General features: G+C 35.1%; 1 protein-coding gene and 1 pseudogene across 3 annotated transcripts in view; both read right to left on the bottom strand.

The window, feature by feature from the left end:
* Positions 1-838: 838 nt before the first annotated feature.
* Positions 839-23199, bottom strand: part of SNRNP48 (small nuclear ribonucleoprotein U11/U12 subunit 48) — a 28057-nt gene continuing 5696 nt past the window's right edge. For 2 of the 3 annotated variants that reach the window (XM_060614847.3, XM_060614846.3), the window contains exons 5-9: positions 18570-18758; positions 18004-18125; positions 14473-14561; positions 13455-13619; positions 839-11206 (exon numbers count right to left, since the gene is read on the bottom strand). In XM_060614847.3, the coding sequence (XP_060470830.1) occupies positions 11158-11206; positions 13455-13619; positions 14473-14561; positions 18004-18125; positions 18570-18758 (614 nt within the window). In that variant the 3' untranslated portion in view covers positions 839-11157. The remainder of the gene's footprint in view (positions 11207-13454; positions 13620-14472; positions 14562-18003; positions 18126-18569; positions 18759-23199) is intronic. The other variant, XR_009604825.3, reaches the window with a different exon arrangement.
* On the bottom strand, positions 9180-9303 carry LOC132668115 (U6 spliceosomal RNA; annotated as a pseudogene).

Here is a 23199-nt window from a genome sequence, read left to right on the forward strand (position 1 = left end):
CAGCAACACTTGATATTATCAGTCTTTTAATTTCAGCCATTCTTGGGTGTGTAGTGTTGTTTTATTGTGGTTTTAGTTTGCATTTCCCTTAGTAATGACGTTCAGCATCTTTTCATGTGCTTATTTTTCATGTATCTTCCTTTGTCAAGTGTCTACTCAAATCTTTTGTCCATTTTTGGGAGGTTGTTTCTAAAGAGTTTTTTACATAGTCTAGCTATGTCCTTTGCTACATGTTTTGTGAATGCTTAGTCCCATTCTACAGTTTGCCTTTTCAAGTGCAAACGTTTAATTTGATGAAATCCAACTTAATGGCTTTCTCTGTTATCTTTTATGTGTCCTATTTAATAAATCTTTGCCTAACCCAAGGTCACAAATAACTTCTGCTATGTTTCCTTTTAGAAGTTTTATATTTCAGCTCTTATATGTAAGTTTATGATAAACTTCAGGTTGATGTGGTATGAGATAAAAATTGAGGTTCATTACATTTCATATGGATATCATGTTGTTCCAGCATATTTTGGTGAAAGTATTATCCTTTCCTCACTGAATCTCAGTAGGTTCTGAAAAATCAACTGGTCACATCTCTGTGCATCTAATTCTGGATTTGCTCTTCTGTTCTACTCATGTCTATCCTTATGCCAATACCACTCTGTCTTAGTTACTGTAACTTCATAATAAATCTTGAAACTGGGTAATATAAGTCTTCCAACTTTATCCTTTTTCCTTCTAAAATGTTCTGATTCTTTTAGGTCCACTGCATTTCCATACACACACACACATACACACACACACACATATATATTTGTGTTTTTTTTTTTTTTTTTTTTTTTTTTAAGAGAGAGAGAGTGAACAGGGGGAGAGTCAGAGAGAGAGGGAGAGAGAATCCCAAGCAGGCTCCATGCTGTCAGCACAGAGCCCAATGCAGGGCTTGATCTCACAAACTGTGAGATCATGACCTGGGCTGAAATCAAGAGCTGAATCCTCAATCGACTGAGTCACCCAAGCACCCCTTCCATATAATTTTTAAATCAGTCTTTCAATGAAAGAATGGAAAGAAAGAATGGAGGGAAAGGAAGAAAGAAAGGAAGAATGAGAAAAGGAAAGGAACAAAGAAACAAAGCAGGCCAGCCAGTCTGCTAGCATGCTACAACATAGATGAACGTTCAGGGCATTATGCTAAGTGCAATAAGCCAAACACAAAAGGACAAATATTCCATGATTCTACATAAATGAGATTCCTAGAGTAGCAAAGTCAGAGACATAAAGTGAAATGGTGGTTGCCAGAGGCTGGGGAAGGGGAAATAGGGAGCTATTTAATGGTACAAGAATTTTGGTGTGGGAAAATGAAAAAGTTCTGGAGACGGATGGCGATAATGGTGGCACAGCAATGTAAATGTACTTAATGCCACTGAACTGTATATTTAAAAGTGGTTTGGGGACTGGGTGGCTCAGTTGGTTATGTGTCTGACTCATGATTTTGGCTCAGGTCATGATCTCACAGGTTCCTGAGATGGAACCCCACTTTGGGCTTGGCGCTCACAGGGCAGAGCCTACTTGAGGTTCTCTCTCTGCCCCTCTCCTGCTTGCATGTGCATGTGCTCTCTCTCAAATAAACATACAAAATAAAAATGGTTAGAATGGTAAATGTTATGTATACTTTATAATAAAAAATACATTATGCTTTTTCTAAAAAGGGCCTGCTGGGAATTCATTGCACTTGCATTGAATCTATTGTATTCAATCTAATGAGAATTGGTATGTTACATTTAGAGTGTTCTGATTTATGAGCATGGCATCTCTCTTCATTTATTTAAATTTTCTTTAATTTCTCTAAGCAAGATTTATAGTTTTCAGTGTACAGGTCTTACACACATTTTACCTCTCTACATATATTTTATGTTTTTTTATGCTATTTCTAATTTTCATTACTAGCATACAAAAATTATAAGATTTTTGTATATTGACTATATAGCCTTGCTAAATAAGCTCTAGTAGATTTTTTTAAATAAATACCTTACAGGATTCTACATAGAGGATTATGTCACCTGTGAATAAATACAACATTACTTCATCTTTTCTAATCTATACACTTTCTTTTTACTGCATTATTGCACCAATTAGGACCTTGGTACAACATTGAGCAGAAAGGGCAGAGCAGATGCCTTTGTCTTGCTCCCAATCTTAAGAGATTATTCATTCTTTAACCATTAATTATGATGTTAAATCCAGGGTTTTTGTAGATGTCCCTTATCAGGTTGAGGAGGTTCTCCTCTATTTCTAGTTAGCTGACAATATTTTGTTTTGTTTTTTAAAACCATGAATAGGTACTGAATTTTATTATCTGCTTTTCCTGCATCTAGAGAGGATAATAGGATTTTCCTTTTTTAGTCTGTCAATATAGTGAATTACCTTTATGTTCAATGATGTTCAATATACCATCCTTAAATTCCTGGAATAAAACTCACTTGATCATACTTTTTTTTTTTTTTTAATGTGCTGCTGGATTCATTTGTTTGCAAAACTTTGCCAACTTTTTGTTAAGGTGTCTAAGCTCATGAGATCTGTTGGTCAACAGTTTACCTGTAAGATCTTTGTCTGATTTTGTTATCAGGGGGACAGCTGGGAGTTTTCTTCTTCCATTATCTGGGTTTATGAAGAATTGATATTATTCCTCCTCAGATATTTGGTAGGATTTACCAGTGAAGCCACCTGAGACTGAACTTTTCTTTGTTGGAAAGTTGGGACTAAAGTTTTCTTTGTTGGAAAGTTTTTAACTGAATTCAATGTAGTTACTGAATAGATATAAGATGATTTCAAATGATGTTTCTTCTCAAGTGGGCCTAAGTGATTTGTATATTTCAAGGAATTTATCCATCTAAGGTGTTGAATTTATTAGCATATTATTCATAATACTTTTTTTTTTTTTATCATTTTTTAAGTGTTTATTTTCAGAGAGAGAGAGTTCAAGTGGGGGAGTAGAGAGAGAGGGAAGAAAATCCCAAGCAGGCTCTGTGCTGTCAGAGCAAAGCACAACACAGGGCTTGATCTCATAAACCAAACTGTGAGATCATGACCTGAGCGGAGATCAAGAGTCGGACACGTAACCAACTGAGCCACCCAGGTACCCATTCCTTTTTATCATCTTAAAGTCTATAGAATCTATAGCAACATTTCCATGTTCACTCTTGGTATCAGTAATTTGTGTCTTTTTTTTTGTTTTTCCTCTCGGCTAGAATCTGGTTAGATCCATCTGTCTAGAGGCTTGTCAATTTTTTTCAACATTTTCTTGAAATCTGCTTTTGGTTTCATTTACTTTCCTTACTGCTTTTCAGTTTTCTAGTTCACTGACATCTGTTCTTTATTGTCTCCTTCCTTCTGTTTAATTTGATCTTTTTCTACTGTTTCCAGGTGGAAGTTTAGATCATTAATGTGAGATTTCATCTTTTCTTAGTTAAGCATTTAATGCCATAAATGTCCTTCCCACAAACTTCGATGTTGTTTTTATTCTGATTCAGTTTAAAACACATTCTGATTTGCCTTATAATTTTTGACCCATTAGTTACTTAGAAGTAGGCTGTTTCGTTTCTAGATGTTTGTGGATTCTTCAGATATCTGTTATGGATTTCTAGTTTAATTCTGTTGTGGTCATATGTGAGCACATATTTTGTATGATTTCAATCCTTTCAAATGTACTGAGAGTTGTTTTATGGCCCAGAATATGATCTTGGTCACTATCACAAGTGTGTCTGGAAAGAATATTCTGCTGGTTGTCCAGATGGAGTGTTCTACAAATGTCAGGTCAGGTTGGTTGACAGTGTTGTGCAACTCTTCTCTTCTTCTCTTCACTCATGTGCTGTCTGCCCGTGCTATGAATTACTGAGGGAGGAGAGTCGAAATCTCCACTGTAATTGTGAATTTACCTGGTTCTCCCTCAGTCCTGCCGATCTTTGTTGCAGGTATTTTGAACCTCTCTTATGAGGTGCACATATATTTAGGATTGTGACATACTCTTGATAAGCTGAATTCTTTGACATTTTGAAATGTTCCTTTTCATCTGTGGTAGCATTCATTGTTCTAAGTCTACTTTGATTGTAATATACTTTCTTTTGATTAGTGTTAGGACACATTTTCCCTATCTTTTTATTTTTAACCTACTTGTATCCTTATATTTAAAATGGGTTTCTTATAGATAACATATGGCTAGGTATTGCCTTTTTATCTAATTTGACAATCTCTGTCTTTTGAGTATTTAGAATATTTACACTTAATGTTTAATAAGGTCAGTATGAGTGGGTTTAAATCTACCCTCTTGCTATTTGTTTTCTATTTGTCTTATTTGTTCTTTTCTTCTTCTTCCTTGTATCTTCTTTTAGATTGTTTTTAATGATTCTGTTTCCTCCCCACTATGGTTTATTAGCTATTCCTCTGTGTTTTATTTATTTAGCAGCTTCTCTTGGGTTTATTATATATATTTACTTACCACAGTCTGTATTCAAATACTATTATACATGTACAGTGTGAAACCCTTACAACAATATACTTCCAATTCCCCCTTCCACACTTGTGCTACTGTTGTCTACAGACAGCTGTGGCTGATTCAAGTATGTGTAACCATGTCCACGATCGGTATTCCCACAATACCACAACCTACATACAGAGCATACTATATAGGAAAAAGTGAGAAATGGAATAATACATTCCATACTAACAATGGTATCTCTATTTGGGGGAGAGGCTGACTGCATAGTCACAATTAATCAGAACAGCCACCAACCAGCTTTAGCTCTGGAGCAGGGTACGCTGAAGGCGACAGCTGTGCTAGACATCAGCCCTTATTTGTTGGATCATGGCGGTGCCTAGGAGAGAGTCAGGAAACTCTGTGGCAAGAGAGTGAAATGGGAGACAGCAGTTATTTACTAGGCAGTTTAGAAGCATTTCAGTATTTTTACACTGGTCAGCCATTCAGGTGCGTACCAGCTGTATATATACCCTGGAGGTAGGTAATGTGAAGCACCTCCCTATATACACTTCTTTACAGAGTCTTCAACGATGTATTGGCTTATGTGCCAATATTATAGTCAGACAGAATTCTGAAGGCCTAAGAGAGGTTGGTCTCTAAGCCAAGCAAGACATATGAGGCAGAGCAGAAAGAAAATATTCACAAGTATGCTACAAATACTAATGGCAGGTACTTAGTACTTAACATCTATCAGACACCAGGTGAAGCAAATCACATTCATTATCTTGAAACCTCAGAGCTACCCTTGAGAGCATACTGTTACTCTCAATCTACAGATGAGGAATAGGAGGCATGGAAAGATTAATTCACCCAGGGTCACAGTGAAGAAAGAGGCAGACCTATACTGTATCCATCTGACTCATCACAGTGGTCCCTTTGATAGGGTATTCCTTCCATTATGTGAAGAATTTGTTATTTAAAAGTGTTTCATTTATATTAGTGTCAGCAACAGCAAATAAAGCCCATCTCTCTGTATTCCCTATATCTCCCCTTAATTAGCTTTCTCATTCTAAAAGAGGAATCATGACTTCGAGCTGGAAGAACTTGGGTTACCAAAGCGCCATGATTATGGGAAATGAGCCTCATAAACACAGTACTCAAGCAACCCAACCCCAAATCCCTTAATTGGTGCCACAAGGTATGATCCTCAGAAGGCAGGACTCTCTGGAGCCTGCAGCCTTCCTTAATTTAATAGTGTCCAGATGTTATGTGCAGCAACTTTTTAAAGTGGAAGTGCCTCCTGCCTTTTATTACTAAACCAAAGAACTAAAAATAAGCTTAGAAGTTTACATTCTATTTTATGGCAGCATCCTTTCTCTTAGGTGGCCATACTGGTTTTTTGAATGGGAAACTGACTCAACTTACTCAGTACAGATGAATCTAGCATGCAGCCCCTTACATCCGACAAATCTTACTTTTTTCTTTCCTGAAAGACAGAAATACAAATCCTGGTCCCAATCTAAATATCCAAAAGCTGTGAGGACTTTCAATTACACCAAATTCCCAAATTTGTGACCAGAGTAGGAAGTACAATCATTAATGTAACAAATAAGTGAGGTTTAGTTTAGTAATTAACACACCTGCTGGCTCAATTGTAACAACTCAAAAGCAAGCTACATAAAAAGAAATTAGCCTTATAAATATACTCAAACAACTACAAGTAGATTTTGTTTTTTTATACTCAACGCAACAAAGCTTTACATCAGACCTCTTGGACCTTTATGAACTCACTAAACATTAAAAGAAAGCATCCTCAAAGACATGGGTAAAAACCCTACACACACTTTTATAGTATTAATATTTCTGTGTGATAGAATATATAGGTGATTAGAAAATATTTTTCAAAGCCAATTTAAAACATCTTATGTAAAATTTACCATTTGACAACTAATTTTCACTAAAAGGCCTGAGATTATCCAATCAGCCTTACTCAAAAGTGGCCAATACCTGGAGATCATTGATCTAATTAAATTCTGAGTGATGAGTTAAGTTTCCTATTGAATGTAATCAGTGTCCTGGGCTCTGCACAGCAGCCACCTTGACAACAAGTACATTAAAGCAACCAAGTCTAAATATTTGAGAAGCTTCCTTAATTTCTTTCTGCTCACAGATCCCTTCTCTCTTGAGTTTCAGCATTAGCACCATTATCCTATGGTAGATTGAAAAACCATACCCACATCCTCCTCCTCAAGATAAGCAGGAAATGGGAAGCAGCAGACAGGGGATTAAGCAGGTCTGAGTTTTTCCTCAGTTGTTTCCAATTTCCTTATGTTGGCTAAGATTTCTCTAAGAATCTATCATTTAACTATCAAGCAGTCTTAATTTGGGGAGGTGCTGTGAGATTTTGATTTTTATGAGTTCATGTGAAATGTAAAGCTGATTGATGCAATGAACTTTGGTGCACAATTAAAGGGTATCAAGATACAAAGCAAGTTCATTTATGGATCAGCTTGAATTTAACAAAATGGCAGGCGGCAAAATGTTCATTTTTTTTTGGATTTTATAAAGGAGTTCAGAGAACTTGGTGGATATACAGAGACTGCTATGAAATGGCAGACATTAACATGATGGGAATCCATTAGAAAGTATCCACAGTTAATAAAAGTTTGTATAGGGGTGCCTGGCTGGCTCGGTTGATGGAACATGCAACTCTTGATCTTGGGGTTGTGAGTTCGGGCCCCATGTTGAGTGTAGAGATTACTTAAAAAATAAAAATCAAATAAATAAATAAATAAATAAAAGTTTATATAGTGGTTAAGAGCAGGGGCTCTAGTTCCAGTCTTTGTTGTGTTGTTTGTATGATGTTGGGAAAATAATTAAGCATCTCTATGCCTAAATTTTCTCATCCACAAACATTTATTACCTACATTATTCAAGGAATCATACGAAGCACTTTGGGGATTCAAAGATAAGCATTATGTATTTTACTTTCAAAAAATTTTAAAACCTAGTCGGAGACAGAAGCAGTGCATGAGTAATTATGAGAGAGAAATACTGAAAGAGCACGGACCCTGGGGCAAGACTGCCTAGACTAGAACTCCAGCCCCACCACTGTCTTTGAGAATGAGAGAAAGTTACTGAGTTCCTTCAGCTTCAGTTTCCTCATTTCTAAAATGGTGATAATATCAGTATTTAATGGTGTGTCAGAGTGTTTTCTGAGAACTAAATATGTTTAATATAAAGAGCTCATCAAAACCGCAATGAAATACCACTTCACACCCATTGGAATGGCTATTACCAAAAAACAAAAAACCACCAGAAAATACCAACTGTTGCCAAAGATGTGGAGAAACTGGATCTCTGGAGCATTGCTGGTCAGAATGTAAAATGCACAGACCCTGTGGAAAACAGTGTAGTGGTTTCTCAAAAAATTAAACACAGTTACCTTATGACCCAGCAATTCTAATTCTAGGTACACATTTACAAGAAGTGAAAGCAGGGACTCAAACAGATCTTTGTACACCCATGTTCACAGCAGCCAAAAGTTGGAAATAACCCAAACATCCACCAACAGATGAATGACGAACAAATATGGAATATACACGCAATGGAATATTAGTTAGCCTTGAAAGAAATGAAATGCTGATACATGCTACAACATGGATGAACCCTGAAAACACTAAGTAAAATAAGCCAGACACCAAAAAAACAAATATTCTATTATTCCACTTACATGACTTCCCTAGAATAGTCAAATTCCTAGAGACAGAAAGTGGTGTGGTGGTTACCAAGGGCTGGGAGAAGGGGTAAACGGAGAGTTGCTGTTTAATGAGTAGAGATTTTCAGTTTGGGATGATGAAAACATTCTGGAAACGTATGGCAGTGACAGTTGTACAACAACATGAATGTTAATGCCACTGAACTATACACTTGAAAATGGCTAAAGTGGTAGAGGAGACTGGGTGGCTTAGTTGGTTAAGCGTCAGACCTTTGATTTTGCCTCAAGTCATGGTCTCACAGTTCGTGGGGTCCATTCGCACAGGCTGTCAGAGACTGCTTGGGATTCTCCCTCTGCCTCTCCTCCACTCACACACACACACACTCTCTCTCTCTCTTTCCACTCATACACACACACACACACACACTCTCTCTCTCTCTCTCTCCCTCTCAAAATAAATAAACATAAAAAATTGGCTAAAATGGTCAATTTTATGTTACGTACACCGTGTGTGTGTGTGTGTGTGTGTGTGTGTGTGTTTGTGTATGTGCAAAACAGAGTCTGCTACATAGTGAGTGCTCAATAAATGTTAGCTATCCTTAGTGCTTTTAAAAGACTTCAGGAGAGAATATTGTTATAGCCAGTAGATCATAAATGTAGGCAAGAAGGTACCATCAGAAATAGGATTAAATAAACAGGTAAAATGGGTAACAGTTATAGTAATTATTAATATCAGTACTTTATGAATCAAAAATTAGATATTAAATGACAGGGGCTTGCAAATGCTTTTGTCAAAATTTAAGATAATAAATTGACAACCACTGTGGGGGGTTATACTGATAAAAATGTAAAACCTGCTCTCAAGGAGCCATAATCCAGTGAAGGAGTCTGAAACATAAAGAGGCAAGCATGGAAAATTAAAACATGCAAGGATCAAACAAAGCCTCTTATCATCTACATCTATATTTTAATGGATAGTTCGCAGTAGTTGATATTATACTTAAAAATCTGTAAAGAACCCTGGTTACATTTTACGTGTCATTCTTGCCCAGAAACCATACTAATCTTCTCTGTATTATTCTCTGTATTATTTCAATTTTAGCATATGTGCTGCTAAAATGGGCACTCTGGTTACATTTTTCCATACTATCCTACTTTTCCCCAATCCCACCACCCCACTTCTCCTTTCCACTTATTTCTCTCTTCTACTAGAAACCCAAGTATGCCTTTCAATCTTACTCTTCAGTTTCTTCCACTCAGCAAAATCAATGAAATCATATTGAAAAACAAAATGATAAATTAAGTTACAATATATAAAATTGCTGGTAATTCAAATGGTTTTGACCCACAAAAGCAGCAATTTTACATGGTTCAACATTATAATGCCAAAATCCTTAAGATTTTTAAATCTGAATTTTATATATTTAGAAATTAAGTACAACAGCAGTAATAAGACTTCAAATTGGCAAGTGAACAGTTGATTTCCAACTTATAAATCTGAGAGTTGTTTCTCATACCTGAAGCCTAACAGCCAATCTGATCTAAATCCAGTCAACCTTTGTGTCATTATCAGTCACTTATTGAAATAATTAAAGTTTCATTTCTATTTGGAACCCACCCTGGAGTCTTTATCCTGGGTATCCAAGAATCACGATGTTGCTATTAGACATGAGATGATTAACATTTAATGCTTAAGTCTCACCTGGGTGATCCATCATAACAACAGAATATACTAAGAAAAATAAAGGGACGACTGATGCATACAACATGGATTGATCTAAAAACACGTGGAGTAGAAGAAGGTATGTATGGTAGGATTCTGTTTATATGAATTCTAAAAAAGATACATCTAATCAACATCAACAAGAACCAGTCTGTGGTTGCCTAGGGGGGGGCAGAGAAACTGCCTGGTAAAAGGGGCATATGGTAACTTTTGGGGATGATGGAAATGTTCTCTATCTTGATTAAGGTGATTTTGTTGGCAGGGGTAAAAGTTTGTCAAAAGTCAATGAAACTTACACTTAAAATGGATGTATTTTATTTTATAGAAGCAGTAAACCTCAATAAAAATGATTTACATGAAAGAAAATACAGTGTATTTTTAATTTTAATTAAAATCTAATTTTAATTAACAAGTGAAACATAAGCATCTGATTTTTAAAAATTAATGTATTATGGATAAAAGCTAAAATCTTCTTCGACCACCTTCTCAATCCTGGTTTTCACTCCTAACCTCTCCCATCTATAACTCCTCCCCCAAATAATCACTATTATGAATTTGGTATGGGTTCTTCTAAACCCTTAAAAATGTATTTACATACATATACGGTCACAGAAAATGTATAGTATTGTATTGTACATAAGTATAACTTGTATCTATCTTTCTTCAGCTTGTTATTTTCACTCAGCATTATATTTCTGAGATCTATCCATGTTAATCTAGATAAAGTTTATTTCTTTTAGGTCCAATATAGTAATCACACGACTATTCCATATTTTATTTAACCAGGCCATTTCCCTTCTGACAGATATGTAAGTCTTCTTTCCCTATTACAATTTACCAGTATAGTGGTAAATAGTAGTTCCTGGGGTGGCCACAGGGCTTATAGGTGGTGTTCCAAGGGGACATTAACCTAACTGAAAGGTTTAATTTTTTTTTAATGCAAATGTATTTGTGTATTATTTATATAGCTTAAGTACGGACTTTAATTAAAGAATTTTCTGATACATAAACTATCACAAAGAATGAAACAAAATCAGTAATAGGAAGCAATCATCTATTAAAATATAAGTAAAACAAAATTATAGGGCATGATAGTGTACTCATGGTTAGAAACATAAGTACTTACTGAAAATCAATAATCTGAGCACTAAACAAGTCATAGAAACACATTCTTTTACTCAAAGCAATTGTAATTAAAATATTGGCATATTGGTTATCATGGCATAAGCATAATTAATACATGCACAAATACCTCATTTATATTTTTTGCTTTCTTCTTTTATGACTATGGTGTCTTTCCCCATCCCTGAAATGACAGGAGTAGAAAAAAAAATATTACAAATGATGGACATTTTAATATCAATGTTAAAACGATAACTCACTAGTAATATACTTCAGAACAAGTTATAACATGCATTTAGAACTAAACAGTAATTGTTTTTATTAAGTAAGCTCTACACTCAACATAACTTGAACTCATGATCCTGAGATCTAGACTCACATGCTTTACCAACTGAGCCAGCAAGATGCCCCTCAACAGTTGTTTAAGAGTAAATGTAGAAAATTAAACGTTAAAACCAAGGGACAAAATTGACATGGGGACAAGCAAAATGAGATTTTTTTAAAGTTGCATTTTGGAGTTCCACTTTAAAGGTGATTTTGAATATACACTCATGAGAAGGGGAGAATTCATTTCAAATAAAATATTGAAGTCAGAAATGGCCTGATATCCTTATGCTGGCTCCTATCTCAGCTCCCTACAATTCATTCCACCTCAAGTGTGGATATCAAAGATTAGTCCTACACTACTGAGAAGGATGTATTTCCTACTGATACTCAGTTTATATTTAAACTCTAAATATATCCTCTCTAAAGGAAAATTATTTCATGTTTATATTTGAGGCTAATGTATTTAAGTCAATAAAAACTGACCAGAGATGCCAAGAATTACTCAAATGGAAGAAGCATGAACAAACCATAAGGAAGTAAAAGAATAACTCTGATAACTAAGAGTTAATTTGTGTATAATTATTATAAAATACCATTCATTATGTGAATCAAAAGGGATTACTAAGCAAATACTTCATATTTATAAGAAAAGAATAAAATCACAGCTAGCTTGAAACCTATGAAATGAATGACAGTGAGATGAGCAAAATTATTGAACCAATAAGCATTACTAATTCCTGATCACTATTGGCCCTGAAGAGAGAAAAGATATCATTTGAGAGGCCATTATTAGACAAACACTGGGCATACGTTACTAAGTAAGACATCAACCTGCCTTCAAGGAGCTCAGTCTAGTAGGGAGAGTAATAACATAAGTTCAATAAAAAGAACATGCTAAGCAGAGTGCTGACACAATGGGAGAGATCAGCTCTGCCTCAGTGAGAACAGGTTTCATGGAAATGACTAAGCTGGGTCTTAAAGGACAAGGAAGAGCTCACCAAGCAGGCTTTAAAAATAAAAATTAGGCAGCAGAACCTCACAGAGAAAGATATAAATGTGGCACAGTATAGATGAGGAACTCTAAGTAATTCAGGCTGGCTACAGCATAATTTTGGCATTTCATGGGGTTTTGGCAAAATACAATGATGGGTAGGCGGAGCCCTTCTCCTGGAGGGTTTAAGAGCCATTCTAAACAATGTGAATTTTGACACTGAAAAGTTTAAGAGTGAAAGTTCACTCTGGCAGTAGAGTAGGGATGTCTCCATATAAGACAAGCTTACAAGCAGATAGAACAATTAGGAAAAACTATCATTTTCCAGATGGACAGCAGTAAGGACAGAGACAAGGAGGTGCATGTAAAGTATCTTCAGGTAAAACTGACAGCAATTAGGAACTAAATGGTAGGAATAAAATAGAAGCCACTAAAATAAATCCTTGACTTCTGCTTAGGTGAATAGATGATGATCCCATTAATCAGAATATGGAATGCTGGGAAAAGAGGGGCAGAATGAGAAAAAGTATGTTCAATTAGAGACCTGATGAAAGTGAGATCCAGGCAGATGCCCAGAGGCAGGTGGAATACAGGAATAGACCACAAATGACTTACATTTATTATTTTAGTATTAGTTCATATTTTTCTAGCCATCAAATTCTATGAGGGTTATTAACAAGGGCAAAATTGACTTGACATTAAAGTTTGGATCTTCTCTCTGACCCTATATACCCTTTAACTCAAGAATTAGCAGGAGAAAGAAATAATAAGAAAAAGGAGGGAGGATGGAGCAGAAAAAAGAGATCTAGGCAAACACCTTGTTGACAGTTAACCTCCTACCTAGACATTACTTCCATATGTCATGACTAGGAAACTGACTAGGAGTAAAAGAGGGAAACCCACATCCAATCAGGCATATAGAGAACTATGCCACCAGAGCTGTGGTTATTTGAACTAACGTAAGACAAATGATATGAATTCTCATCAATTACTTACTCTCTGTACTGTAATTTACTCTTATAATCCATTTTCTCAACATACTCTACAACAGACAGATCTATTTACTTTTCAAAAGTAAACAGTTCAACATCAGGTGATGCAGTGTTAGACTCACCTCTCTTTCCTTCTTCTTGAGTCCCAGTTTTTATCCTTATCTTTATTTCTTTTTCTTTTATGTGGACTCCTACTCCGATCCCTTCTATGTCGTGAACACTCAGCATCCAAATAGCTTCCACCAGACTGCCGTGAATCTACTGAAGCCGATCGCCTTTCTTCATTCCTGAAAAACAGAAAGAATAGTTCAGTTTTATTCTTTAACTTTTTTAATGTTTATTTTTGAGAGAGACAGAGACAGAGCATGAGCATGGGGGGTACAAAAGAGAGGGAGATAGAATCTGAAGCAGGCCCCAGGCTCTGAGCTGTCAACACAGAGCCTGACACAGGGCTCAAACTCACGACCCTTGGGATCATGATCTGAGCCAAAGTTGGATGCTTAACCAACTGAGCCACCCAGGTGCCCCAGAACAGTTAAACACTGGTCTCCACCAAACACACACAGACACACCAGCTTAAAGTTGAATATTCTATATCAGAACAACAACAGAATCGATATAAATAGGTATAAGCTGAGGCACCTGGATGGCTCAGTGGGTTAAGCATCCAACTTTGGCTCAGGTCATGACCTCACAGTTTGTGAGTTTGAGCCCCACATCGGGCTCTATGCTGACAGCTCAGAGCCTGGAGCCTGCTTCAGATTCTGTGCCTCCTTTGATTTCTGCCCCTCCCCTGCTCGTTCTCACTCTCTCTTTCTCTCAAATAATAAACAAACATTAAAAAAAAATAGGTATAACCTTACATTCCATATAAGAAGACAATTAAAGAAATCTAGCTCTTAAATATCTTACTGTGTTAATATTTCATCAATATATTTGTTTCTCCAAAACTGTCAAAGGGCAATGTCACAGAGAAACCCTGGTATAATAATCTTGAGGAAGGACAACATGGAACAATTTAAGCATATTAATTAACTACAGTGTGTTATTAATGGTCTTGGAAATGCTAAAATGTAGTCAAATGATTATAAAGTAACAGATTAAAAAGAGAATATTTTACCAGTAAACACCATGACATACTTTTCAGCATCATCCTCTGGTCTTTCCTGCTCTTCCTGCCAATGACTACTGAGTTCTTCCATGTGCACATTTATGACATCCCGAATCACCTTAGGAGAGATAAGCACCCAGTCTCAGATAAGAAAGCTTTTTCAAAAAATTAAGCTAGAAAAATCACTGCTAACAATCATCCAAATATTTACTAAGAGTTATGACAGAATGAACTGTGGGATATGAGTTTAGAGAATATTAAAAATTCTGTGGCCAAATTACAACATGAATGGTAGATGAAAATACTACAGGGGCACCTGGGTGGCTCAGTCGGTTAAGCGGCTGGCTTTGGCTCAGGTCATGATCTCACTGTTTGTGAGTTCAAGCCCCATATCGGGCTCTGTGCTGATAGCTCAGAGCCTAGAGCCTGCTTCAGATCCTGTGTCTCCTGTCTCTTTGCCCTTCCCCCACTCTCTCTCTCAAAAATAAATGTTAAAAAAGAAAAAGGAAACTACTGTAATCGTTGCTAAACTTGCTAGTTGATTGCTATCTTATGATTAAGAAAAGTATCCCTATTTTTAAGAAATACATGCTAAGTATTTAGTGACAAAAAAATCATGGGTTATGAAACTTAAATAGTTTAGAAAAAAAATAATGCATAGACAGAGATCAAGAGAGAGAAAAATATACAAATTAAGAGAGAGTGCAAATGACAAGCAAATGGGACAAAATGTTAACAGGTGATCAGGGTAAAGGATATTTAGGAGTTCTTTGTACTATTTTTAGTTTTGCAACTTATTTGTATGTTTGAGATTATTTACAAATAAAGCTTTTTAAAAATCTTGTAATTAAAATGAGAGACAAAATATGAAACATTATAGTCACTTCACAGATACTTTCCTATAAGATTAATATAAACCCCTTACCTGTAAGAACCATTTGGAAGTTTCTTTCTTTCCTATTTATCCATGCCATCAAGCACAGGGCTAGTGAACTGAGAAGCACAGATGAAACTAAAATAGAAGGTTACATTTCCCTCATGCCTAATTAGAAAATGTTTTAAGAAGGTACAGGGGACAAGGGGCAATCTCAAAGACAAACACTAAAAAGTTCAGTTCTGAGTTTCTCCCTACTTCAAGGAAACTTTCAATGGCTCCCAAAGTAAAATGGAACAGTGTCCAAATTCCTTAATAGAGCCTTTGAAGCCTTTCATGATTTTACTACATCACATAGCAGAAACCAGCCTTATCTCCTACTGGAGGTTCAGAAACCCTAAATGCTAGCCATCTTGGACTACTAATGGGTATCTCAAAAACTATACCTCTATTTATTTTTAGGAACACTAACCCTTCCACCTGGAATATCCTCATCCACCACTTCCCCTCCTCCACCATATTCTCCTGAGAAAATCTTAGATGTGTCCAAGTACAATCCAGAGAGTGACATGAGTCATAGACACCTGAATTCCAATTCTAGCTCCAGCACTTCCCGAGTAGCCCTCCATGACTCCCTGACTAGCTCTACATGAACTCCGTGAAGCCCAAGTATTACTGGACACAGTTTCCACAGACCTAACCTTGCAAAGATTCGCCATAGGAAAGAGCTGATGAACAGACATTCTTTATCCTTCCTGCTTCTCCCTTTCCTTCAAATGCTATCTTCTCTATGAAGCCCATACCAATCTTATCTTTTAAAAATAATCGCTCTTTTCTCTCATATGCTTTGATCTCACTTTATTTTAGTACTGAATGCAAGCTGTATTTTGAAAGCTCTGTTCCACTTGTATAAACTATTCTAAGCTCCTTAAGGGTGGTGTCTGTGTGCCATTTATCTTTACCTACCCAACAGCAGTGTGTTATGCACAGTAACTACAGTAGGTAACTTTTTTCTGAAATTTGACAAAGTTCAGGTTTAGTCCAAACAAAAATTATAGAGGACATGAATGAAGCTAGAAATAGATAAAATGTTGGAAAATTCATGACCAGGAATATGATAAATCACTGAAAGATTTGTAAACACTGAAGTTTTTACAGATGAAAGGTATTTGGGATCTGCTTCCAAAATTACCAATGTGGAGGAAGGAGGTAGCAAGTGAGGACAAGGTCATAATGTTGATAATTGTTGAAGCTGAGTGACAGGGACAAAAGAGTTCATTAGACTATTCCACCCACTTTAGCATATGCTTGAATATTTCCATAATAAAAAGTTAACCACAAGGGCGCCTATCTAGCTTAGTCCCAAAAGTGTGTGGCTGGCTCTTGGTCTCTGGGTCATAAGTTTGAGGGCCATGTTGGGTACAGAGATTACTTATATAAATAAACTTTAAACAAAAAAAAACAAAAAAAAAAAGGTTAACCATAAAATTATGAAGAACACTAGCAGCAACACTAACCCTTGGTTACAAGGTACTGAGACCAGAGAAGAAACAACTGACGAACCACCAAGTATTTGAGGGGACTGTACAAATACTTAGGTAATATGACGAGGTCCCAGACCTCTACTGGAAGAGATAAAACTGAAACATATACTTTAATTACATAAGAACAGCATAAGATTAAATGCTAAGCTATGTGGTACAGAGAGCATTAAAACAATAAATCAACAAATGACTGAGTCAACTAGCACTTCATGGAAACAATGGGCCTTAAAATTTATATCAAGATTTAAAACAACAATAAAGAGCATTTCAGGTGAGAAAACATGTTATTTGGACATGTAGATAAGAATAAATGTGTGTAATCAGATACAGTTTAAGAGACATGCTTGACTAAAGCAAAAGAAAATGCTTGGTAAAATAAGGTCAGATTATGGAAGGTCTTAGAAATCATAGAGAGAAGTAAGAAATAATGTGGGAAGAATTTAGAGATTCAATAAGGAGATTATTTGTAGAGTTTGGGCAAGGTAATTCATGTACCAAAAAATTCATCAACTGACTATCCACTAAAGGACATCTGAAAATAACTTTGGATATACATCAAGAGATTAATACAGAAATAATTTATACCAGACATTTCTTAAGCCCAAACATTTAGAAGAGTACATAAAAGCATGCTAAAATTTCTGTAAGGAAAAGACAACGGCTGTTTGTTGACCAACTTCTGTGTCCACATGCATTATCTCAATCAATTCTTATAACACCCCCACAAAATCTACATAAAATGTATAAAATGAAAAAGTTGCAACTTAAAAAGCTCAAAGAATTTGTGCAAGTCAAATAGCGAATGATAAAGAGTACAACAACACTCAAACCCAGGTCTAAGGCCAAAATCTATGCTCTTATCATGATACAATGCTTTCTCAAAAGTAGGTATTTTTTAAGATTGTACAGCCTCTTTACAAAAGATTTTTGTACCTTGAAAAGGCCTTATTTGCCTGGTACAGTGGATCTGAAAGTAATGGAGCAAATACAAATCAGGTATTTGTATTTCAAGGTGGCCACCTTGAAGCTATTTTCTTTCAAAAAACCTCTATGAACTGTGGAAATCCATAGAACAGACTTAGAAAACTATCGAGGGGACATTCTGTTCTCAACAAAGCTCTAAGAGATTATGTAAAGCTTACCTCAGTATATGATTTCTTGGTTATGTGAACATTCTTAGCTCTATAGGACTGGCGTCTTCTTTTATAATCTCTCACTTCTGCTAGGATTTCAAGGTAAGACTTTGGACTTTTTCGACTATTATCTAATAAAAGAATAAAACAAAATTATTATATCCTTGGAAGCTTTTAAATTCTTACTAATTAGCAGGAAGAAAGACCGCAATCATCCAATATTTCAACATGTTTCCATGCATACAAAAACATCCTAAAAACTCCATATTATACAAATAGACTAAGTTTTATATCATTCCTTTTCTCCATTAGTTGAACCTAAGATTGTTAAGGTACAAAGATTAAAAGACCAGCACAGCTATAAGTGACATTCTTATAGAAGGAGAACATGCTTAATGCAAAGGACAGAGAGCAAAATTTCATGCCCTGAGTAAATATCTTAACATATATGTGAATATCGGATAATGCAAAACCATCCTCTTTCAACTCAAAATGGCCTAACAACTAAATCTTTGTAACACTCAAAGAGCGAAATGACAATTAAGAAATATAAAACTATTATATTCATCTCAAACCTTGATTGACTTTGGCAGCCAAGTCTACAAAGAGATCACTGTCATTTTCAATAATTTGAGAATCCGAGCGCTTTTTCTTCGTCTCCTCCATTACAAAATCATAGAGGGCAAGACGATCAGCTTGTGTTAGATCACAAACAAACCGTTTGTGATTCAGAGGAACTTCAACAGGTAATGAAGAATAAATCCCTAGTAAAAATAAAACCACAAGAATAAACAATACATGAAGCATTGTGGACTTAAAATTTACTCCTTATCTTTAAACATGCGCTGTAATAATGCAACATTAACACAATTGTTCTCACAGTAATCCCTAAAATACGAAAAATATCCGTCTGTGTGATAAATAATAAACAGTGACTTTATCCTCAAAGCCATACCCACAGAAAGCATGTACTGTGGATGTTTGCTATTCTCTCCAAAAACATTAAGACACATCCCATGAAGGCAAGCAATAATAACCATGAGATAATTTGCTCATAAGGAAACCTTCTGGGTAACAATTTTTAAAAGGCTACCCATATGATAATAGTAACTTCCTTTCTGTTTATATGGTTTTTCCCGTAAGAGCTGGGGAAAAAAATGCTTTTAATAGGTAATACACGTTGTAGTCCCTCTGAAAATATATTATAGAAATATGAAAAATGTGTGAAAAATGTCTTTTTTATATGAGACATCAAGTTAGATGCTCCGTATTCAAAATATACCCCACTTGTGCAATGACTCAGAGCCAGGGACCAAAACACAATTAATTAGGTAGCAGAAATCCCAAACTTCCTCAGACCAGAGAAAGACAGATAAAACTGAAACTAAATTTGTTTTAATTTTCGGAAGAGGAAGCATATTGACACAACCAAATTAATTTAAAAGAGTTAAGAGCACTGCCCCCCCCAACAGTCACAGAACTTTCTAAAATCTGCTCATTAATGAAAGAAAGTAAATACAATACCTTGATATGATGTATTAAACATTGAAGAAAATTTTTGTTTTGAGATTCAAATTTTCTCAAAGAAATAAAAATTTATGGTAACTGTAAATAAAGCAATTGTTTTAACACAATTCTTTCTAGCCTTCATTATTTACTAATGCAAACAATAAATAGGAGCTACTACCCTAAAGTAATAACTTTGGTTCACAGAACAAGTAAGATCAGTAGCTCTTCCCAGATACTTTTATTTGATAAAGTCTAGCCTTAACTTCCCAGATAAAGAGGCAAAAGAAAAATTCAAGTAAGAGCAAACTACCAACTAAGCACTACAACACAAAAAAAGAGATGACTTTACATTTGTCTACATTAGGAGGAGGGCTACACTGAATATGAGTCCATGAACAGATACGGATAACAATACAGGGTCATTTGTATTAGTCGAAGGGTTTTGAATTAGTATTGAAGGGTTTCCTTTCAAGTCAATCAATTTTACTATAATTGTGGTAGACACTATGAAAAGCTTTTTTATGAAGGCAGATGTGAAAACATTTAATTTTGTACCATAAAAATGAATTAGCTTTGATAAGCCTAATTCCTTTGAATATAGGCTTTTATAAAAATCTGGGAGAAAAATACAAAGATTAGAAAACACTGATATATTACAAACAAGATCCACATAAACCTTTGCCTATTATTTTTAGACAAAGAAATATAATTTCCTCCTTAAATTATTCTGAGTTGTCTTCATTCATCTTAAATTTCTGTATGGTGATGATGGATACTTAAATTCCTTGAAATTCAACGAAAATTCCAAAGACTCTAATACTGTGACAGTGGTTAAGATCAAGTTTAGAAATTTGAGTGATACTTTTAAAAGGATATCATTTGCAAAAAGGATACTGCATATCTTTAAATAAGGAGTACATTCAGGTTCCTAATTCCTCTTTATACTCACCCCAATTACTGAAAAAGAAAAAGTACAGGAAAAGTTAAACAACAAACTGCATTCAAATCATTCAGAACATAGATATTTCTGACAAAAAAAAAAAAGGATAAACACAAATAAGCTTACATTTCCATAAAATGTAACTTTTCAAACACAAGCTTCTACAGGATTTAGAAATACACCTAGATGTGCTGTAATCATTAAATTCCATGATCCTCTACTTTTTTTTGTAGTAGCCTTTTAAAAGCTGTAGCAAAATATATATAACATAAAATTTACCATCTAACCATTTTTAAGTGTACAGCTCAGAGGCATTAAGTATATTACACTGTTTTGCAACCATAACTTCTGTCCGTCTCCAGAAGTTTTTCTTCACCCAAACTGAAACTCTAATCTACCTTTTTAGTAACTCTAATTCTTTCTTTTTAGTCACTTTTGCCATCACAGAGCATCTTAAACGTATGACATATATAATATTAAACATTAACAGAAGGTACTGGCTCAAAGATACAAATTCAGAATTTTAGGAAGAATACATACAGAGTCAATTTCCAACATCAGAGATAAAGAAATTAAGGCCCATAGAGGTAAAATGACTTGCCCAAGTCACACAAGTGGTAAGAACAGATTAGGCCTAGAACCAATCTACTAGGGTCTCTCAAGGGTTTAGTATAATACACTGATCTTCAAATCATGGCCATGATTCAAATATAGTCATGAAATTGATATACAGCAAATAATACTGAAAGAAAAAGATACGCCACTAAATGTAAAATGATTGTTTATGATTAAAATTAGCATCTTGGTTATAAAATTAACACCTCATGGTTGATAATAGGTAAGTACATCTCATGGTTGCATCAAGCTTTCACAAGTTCATGAATTGAGAATTCTGTACACTGAGTGGAGACCTGGTACGACTGACAAAATGGAAACATAAATATAACTTATCAAAAACTTACAACTTAGTACAAGACACACAAAATATTATAAATGGGAAAATGTAAATTTGCTTATGTTAGTCATTCTTCCTTCAAAGTAAATAAATCAGTAACATATTAAAAAAGATTCTTGTTCTAGGCTGTAAGATTTAAAAATGTCTAAGACATAAGTGGGTCACAAAAATAATGTCTATTGAGAAACTGCAGAGCTCTACACAAGCTGAAAAAAAGTTTTAAAAAGAGGGTTACAGATCATTTAAGAAAAAATTCTTAACAGTTTAATTTAATGGAGTGTGAAAACAAAAGTTCCTCTTAACTTTTCTACTGAAAGAACTATTCAAAGTAATTCTTTGCTTCTGTACAGAACTAAATTCAATGTCTAATCCACCTTATTACTTAGTTAATATAAATTAAAAAACTTGAGAACATTAAATTACCCACATATATAAAATTCTCACCCATTTCATTATCTTAATATGGCTTTCTATACATTAATGTGCTTAGAAATTAAATTGCTTAGACAATAGAAATTACCATATATTAGAGCTAGTGCTAGTTTAGCATTCATTATCTCCATTGTTTTAAACAACATTGTAAGATAGTTTTATACTACAGAAAAGGAAACAAAACCTCAGGAAAACTGTCATTTGTACCAGGCCAAGCAACTAGTTTCTTTCCTTAAAATAGGCTTACAAACTAGAACAAACAATGAACATTACTAATAGCAGTGAGCAGGTACAGATTTGAAGTCTGTGATTACCTTGTACTTACTTATAATAGACACAATAAATAATGAATATATTTGAGCAACAGCTAGAATCTTAGTCCATAAATTTCACTAAATGAAATTTTCTAACAGAAAACAGAGTAACTCAGTTCAGAGTGTGTACCAAAATTCAGAACTTGGCCCTCAATCCAGCTTTGCTATTACCAAGACTTGCTATTATCTAACGAAGGAGTGTTAACCCATTTCTGTGTGTCTCTAATTTCTTCACCTGATATGGAGGGGAAAATATTTGTCCAGATTATCTCAAGTTAGTTATGAAAGAGAAACAAAATACATAAAACAGCTTTAAAAAAGAATCTCTTTAAAAAAAAATAAAATATTGAGAGCCTTCAGAACAAACACACCAGAACCTTATCATTACTCTCAGATAGGGTTTGTTTCCTTATCTGTAAATCAGATGCCAGATTAGATGATTTTCCAGTTCTCTTTCAACTCTAAAATAAATTCAGCAAATCTATCTGACTAGTTAAAGTCAAAAAGGCCTTTAACTATTAACCCCTCCAAAAAGACAATAGCAAAATCCTCTACATTTTTATTGGTTTGTTAACTAAACTGGGGGTAAGAGACAGAATCAATAATAAGGGCCAAAAAAAGGCTTGATTGATCAGAGCTCAGTAATCTCTTCAAGAAAGAGTCAAATGTCTCCCTCAAAGAAAAAAAACCCTAGAATTTGGCAAAAAGTACATAAAAATGGGAGCTTTAAAACAGGAAATACAAGAAATGTGCTTCTGGCTGTTGCATGGAACCAATGTAATATACACCACCGGTAAGAGAGTTCCTCCTCCTGAAGCCACAGTGCAGCTTAAGAAAAAATCAAGTCCAGATATTGGCTTAGAACAAAGGGTAAAGACTGAACTTCAGCAAGGGAGAAACAAATCCTAACTACGGGCTAATGAATATAATTGAGCTAGAAAGAAAAATGAGGGGAGGGAAAAAAAAGGTAAGATGCCCAGAGAAATCTATCTTTAGAAGGTTCAAAGACAACTCAGAAACCCTTATAAGAAGGAACCAGTAATGCTTTGGCTACA

The sequence above is a fragment of the Panthera onca genome, chromosome B2 (genome assembly GCF_046562875.1).
Source record: "Panthera onca isolate mPanOnc1 chromosome B2, mPanOnc1 haplotype 2, whole genome shotgun sequence".
NCBI classification, from domain to species: domain Eukaryota; kingdom Metazoa; phylum Chordata; class Mammalia; order Carnivora; family Felidae; genus Panthera; species Panthera onca.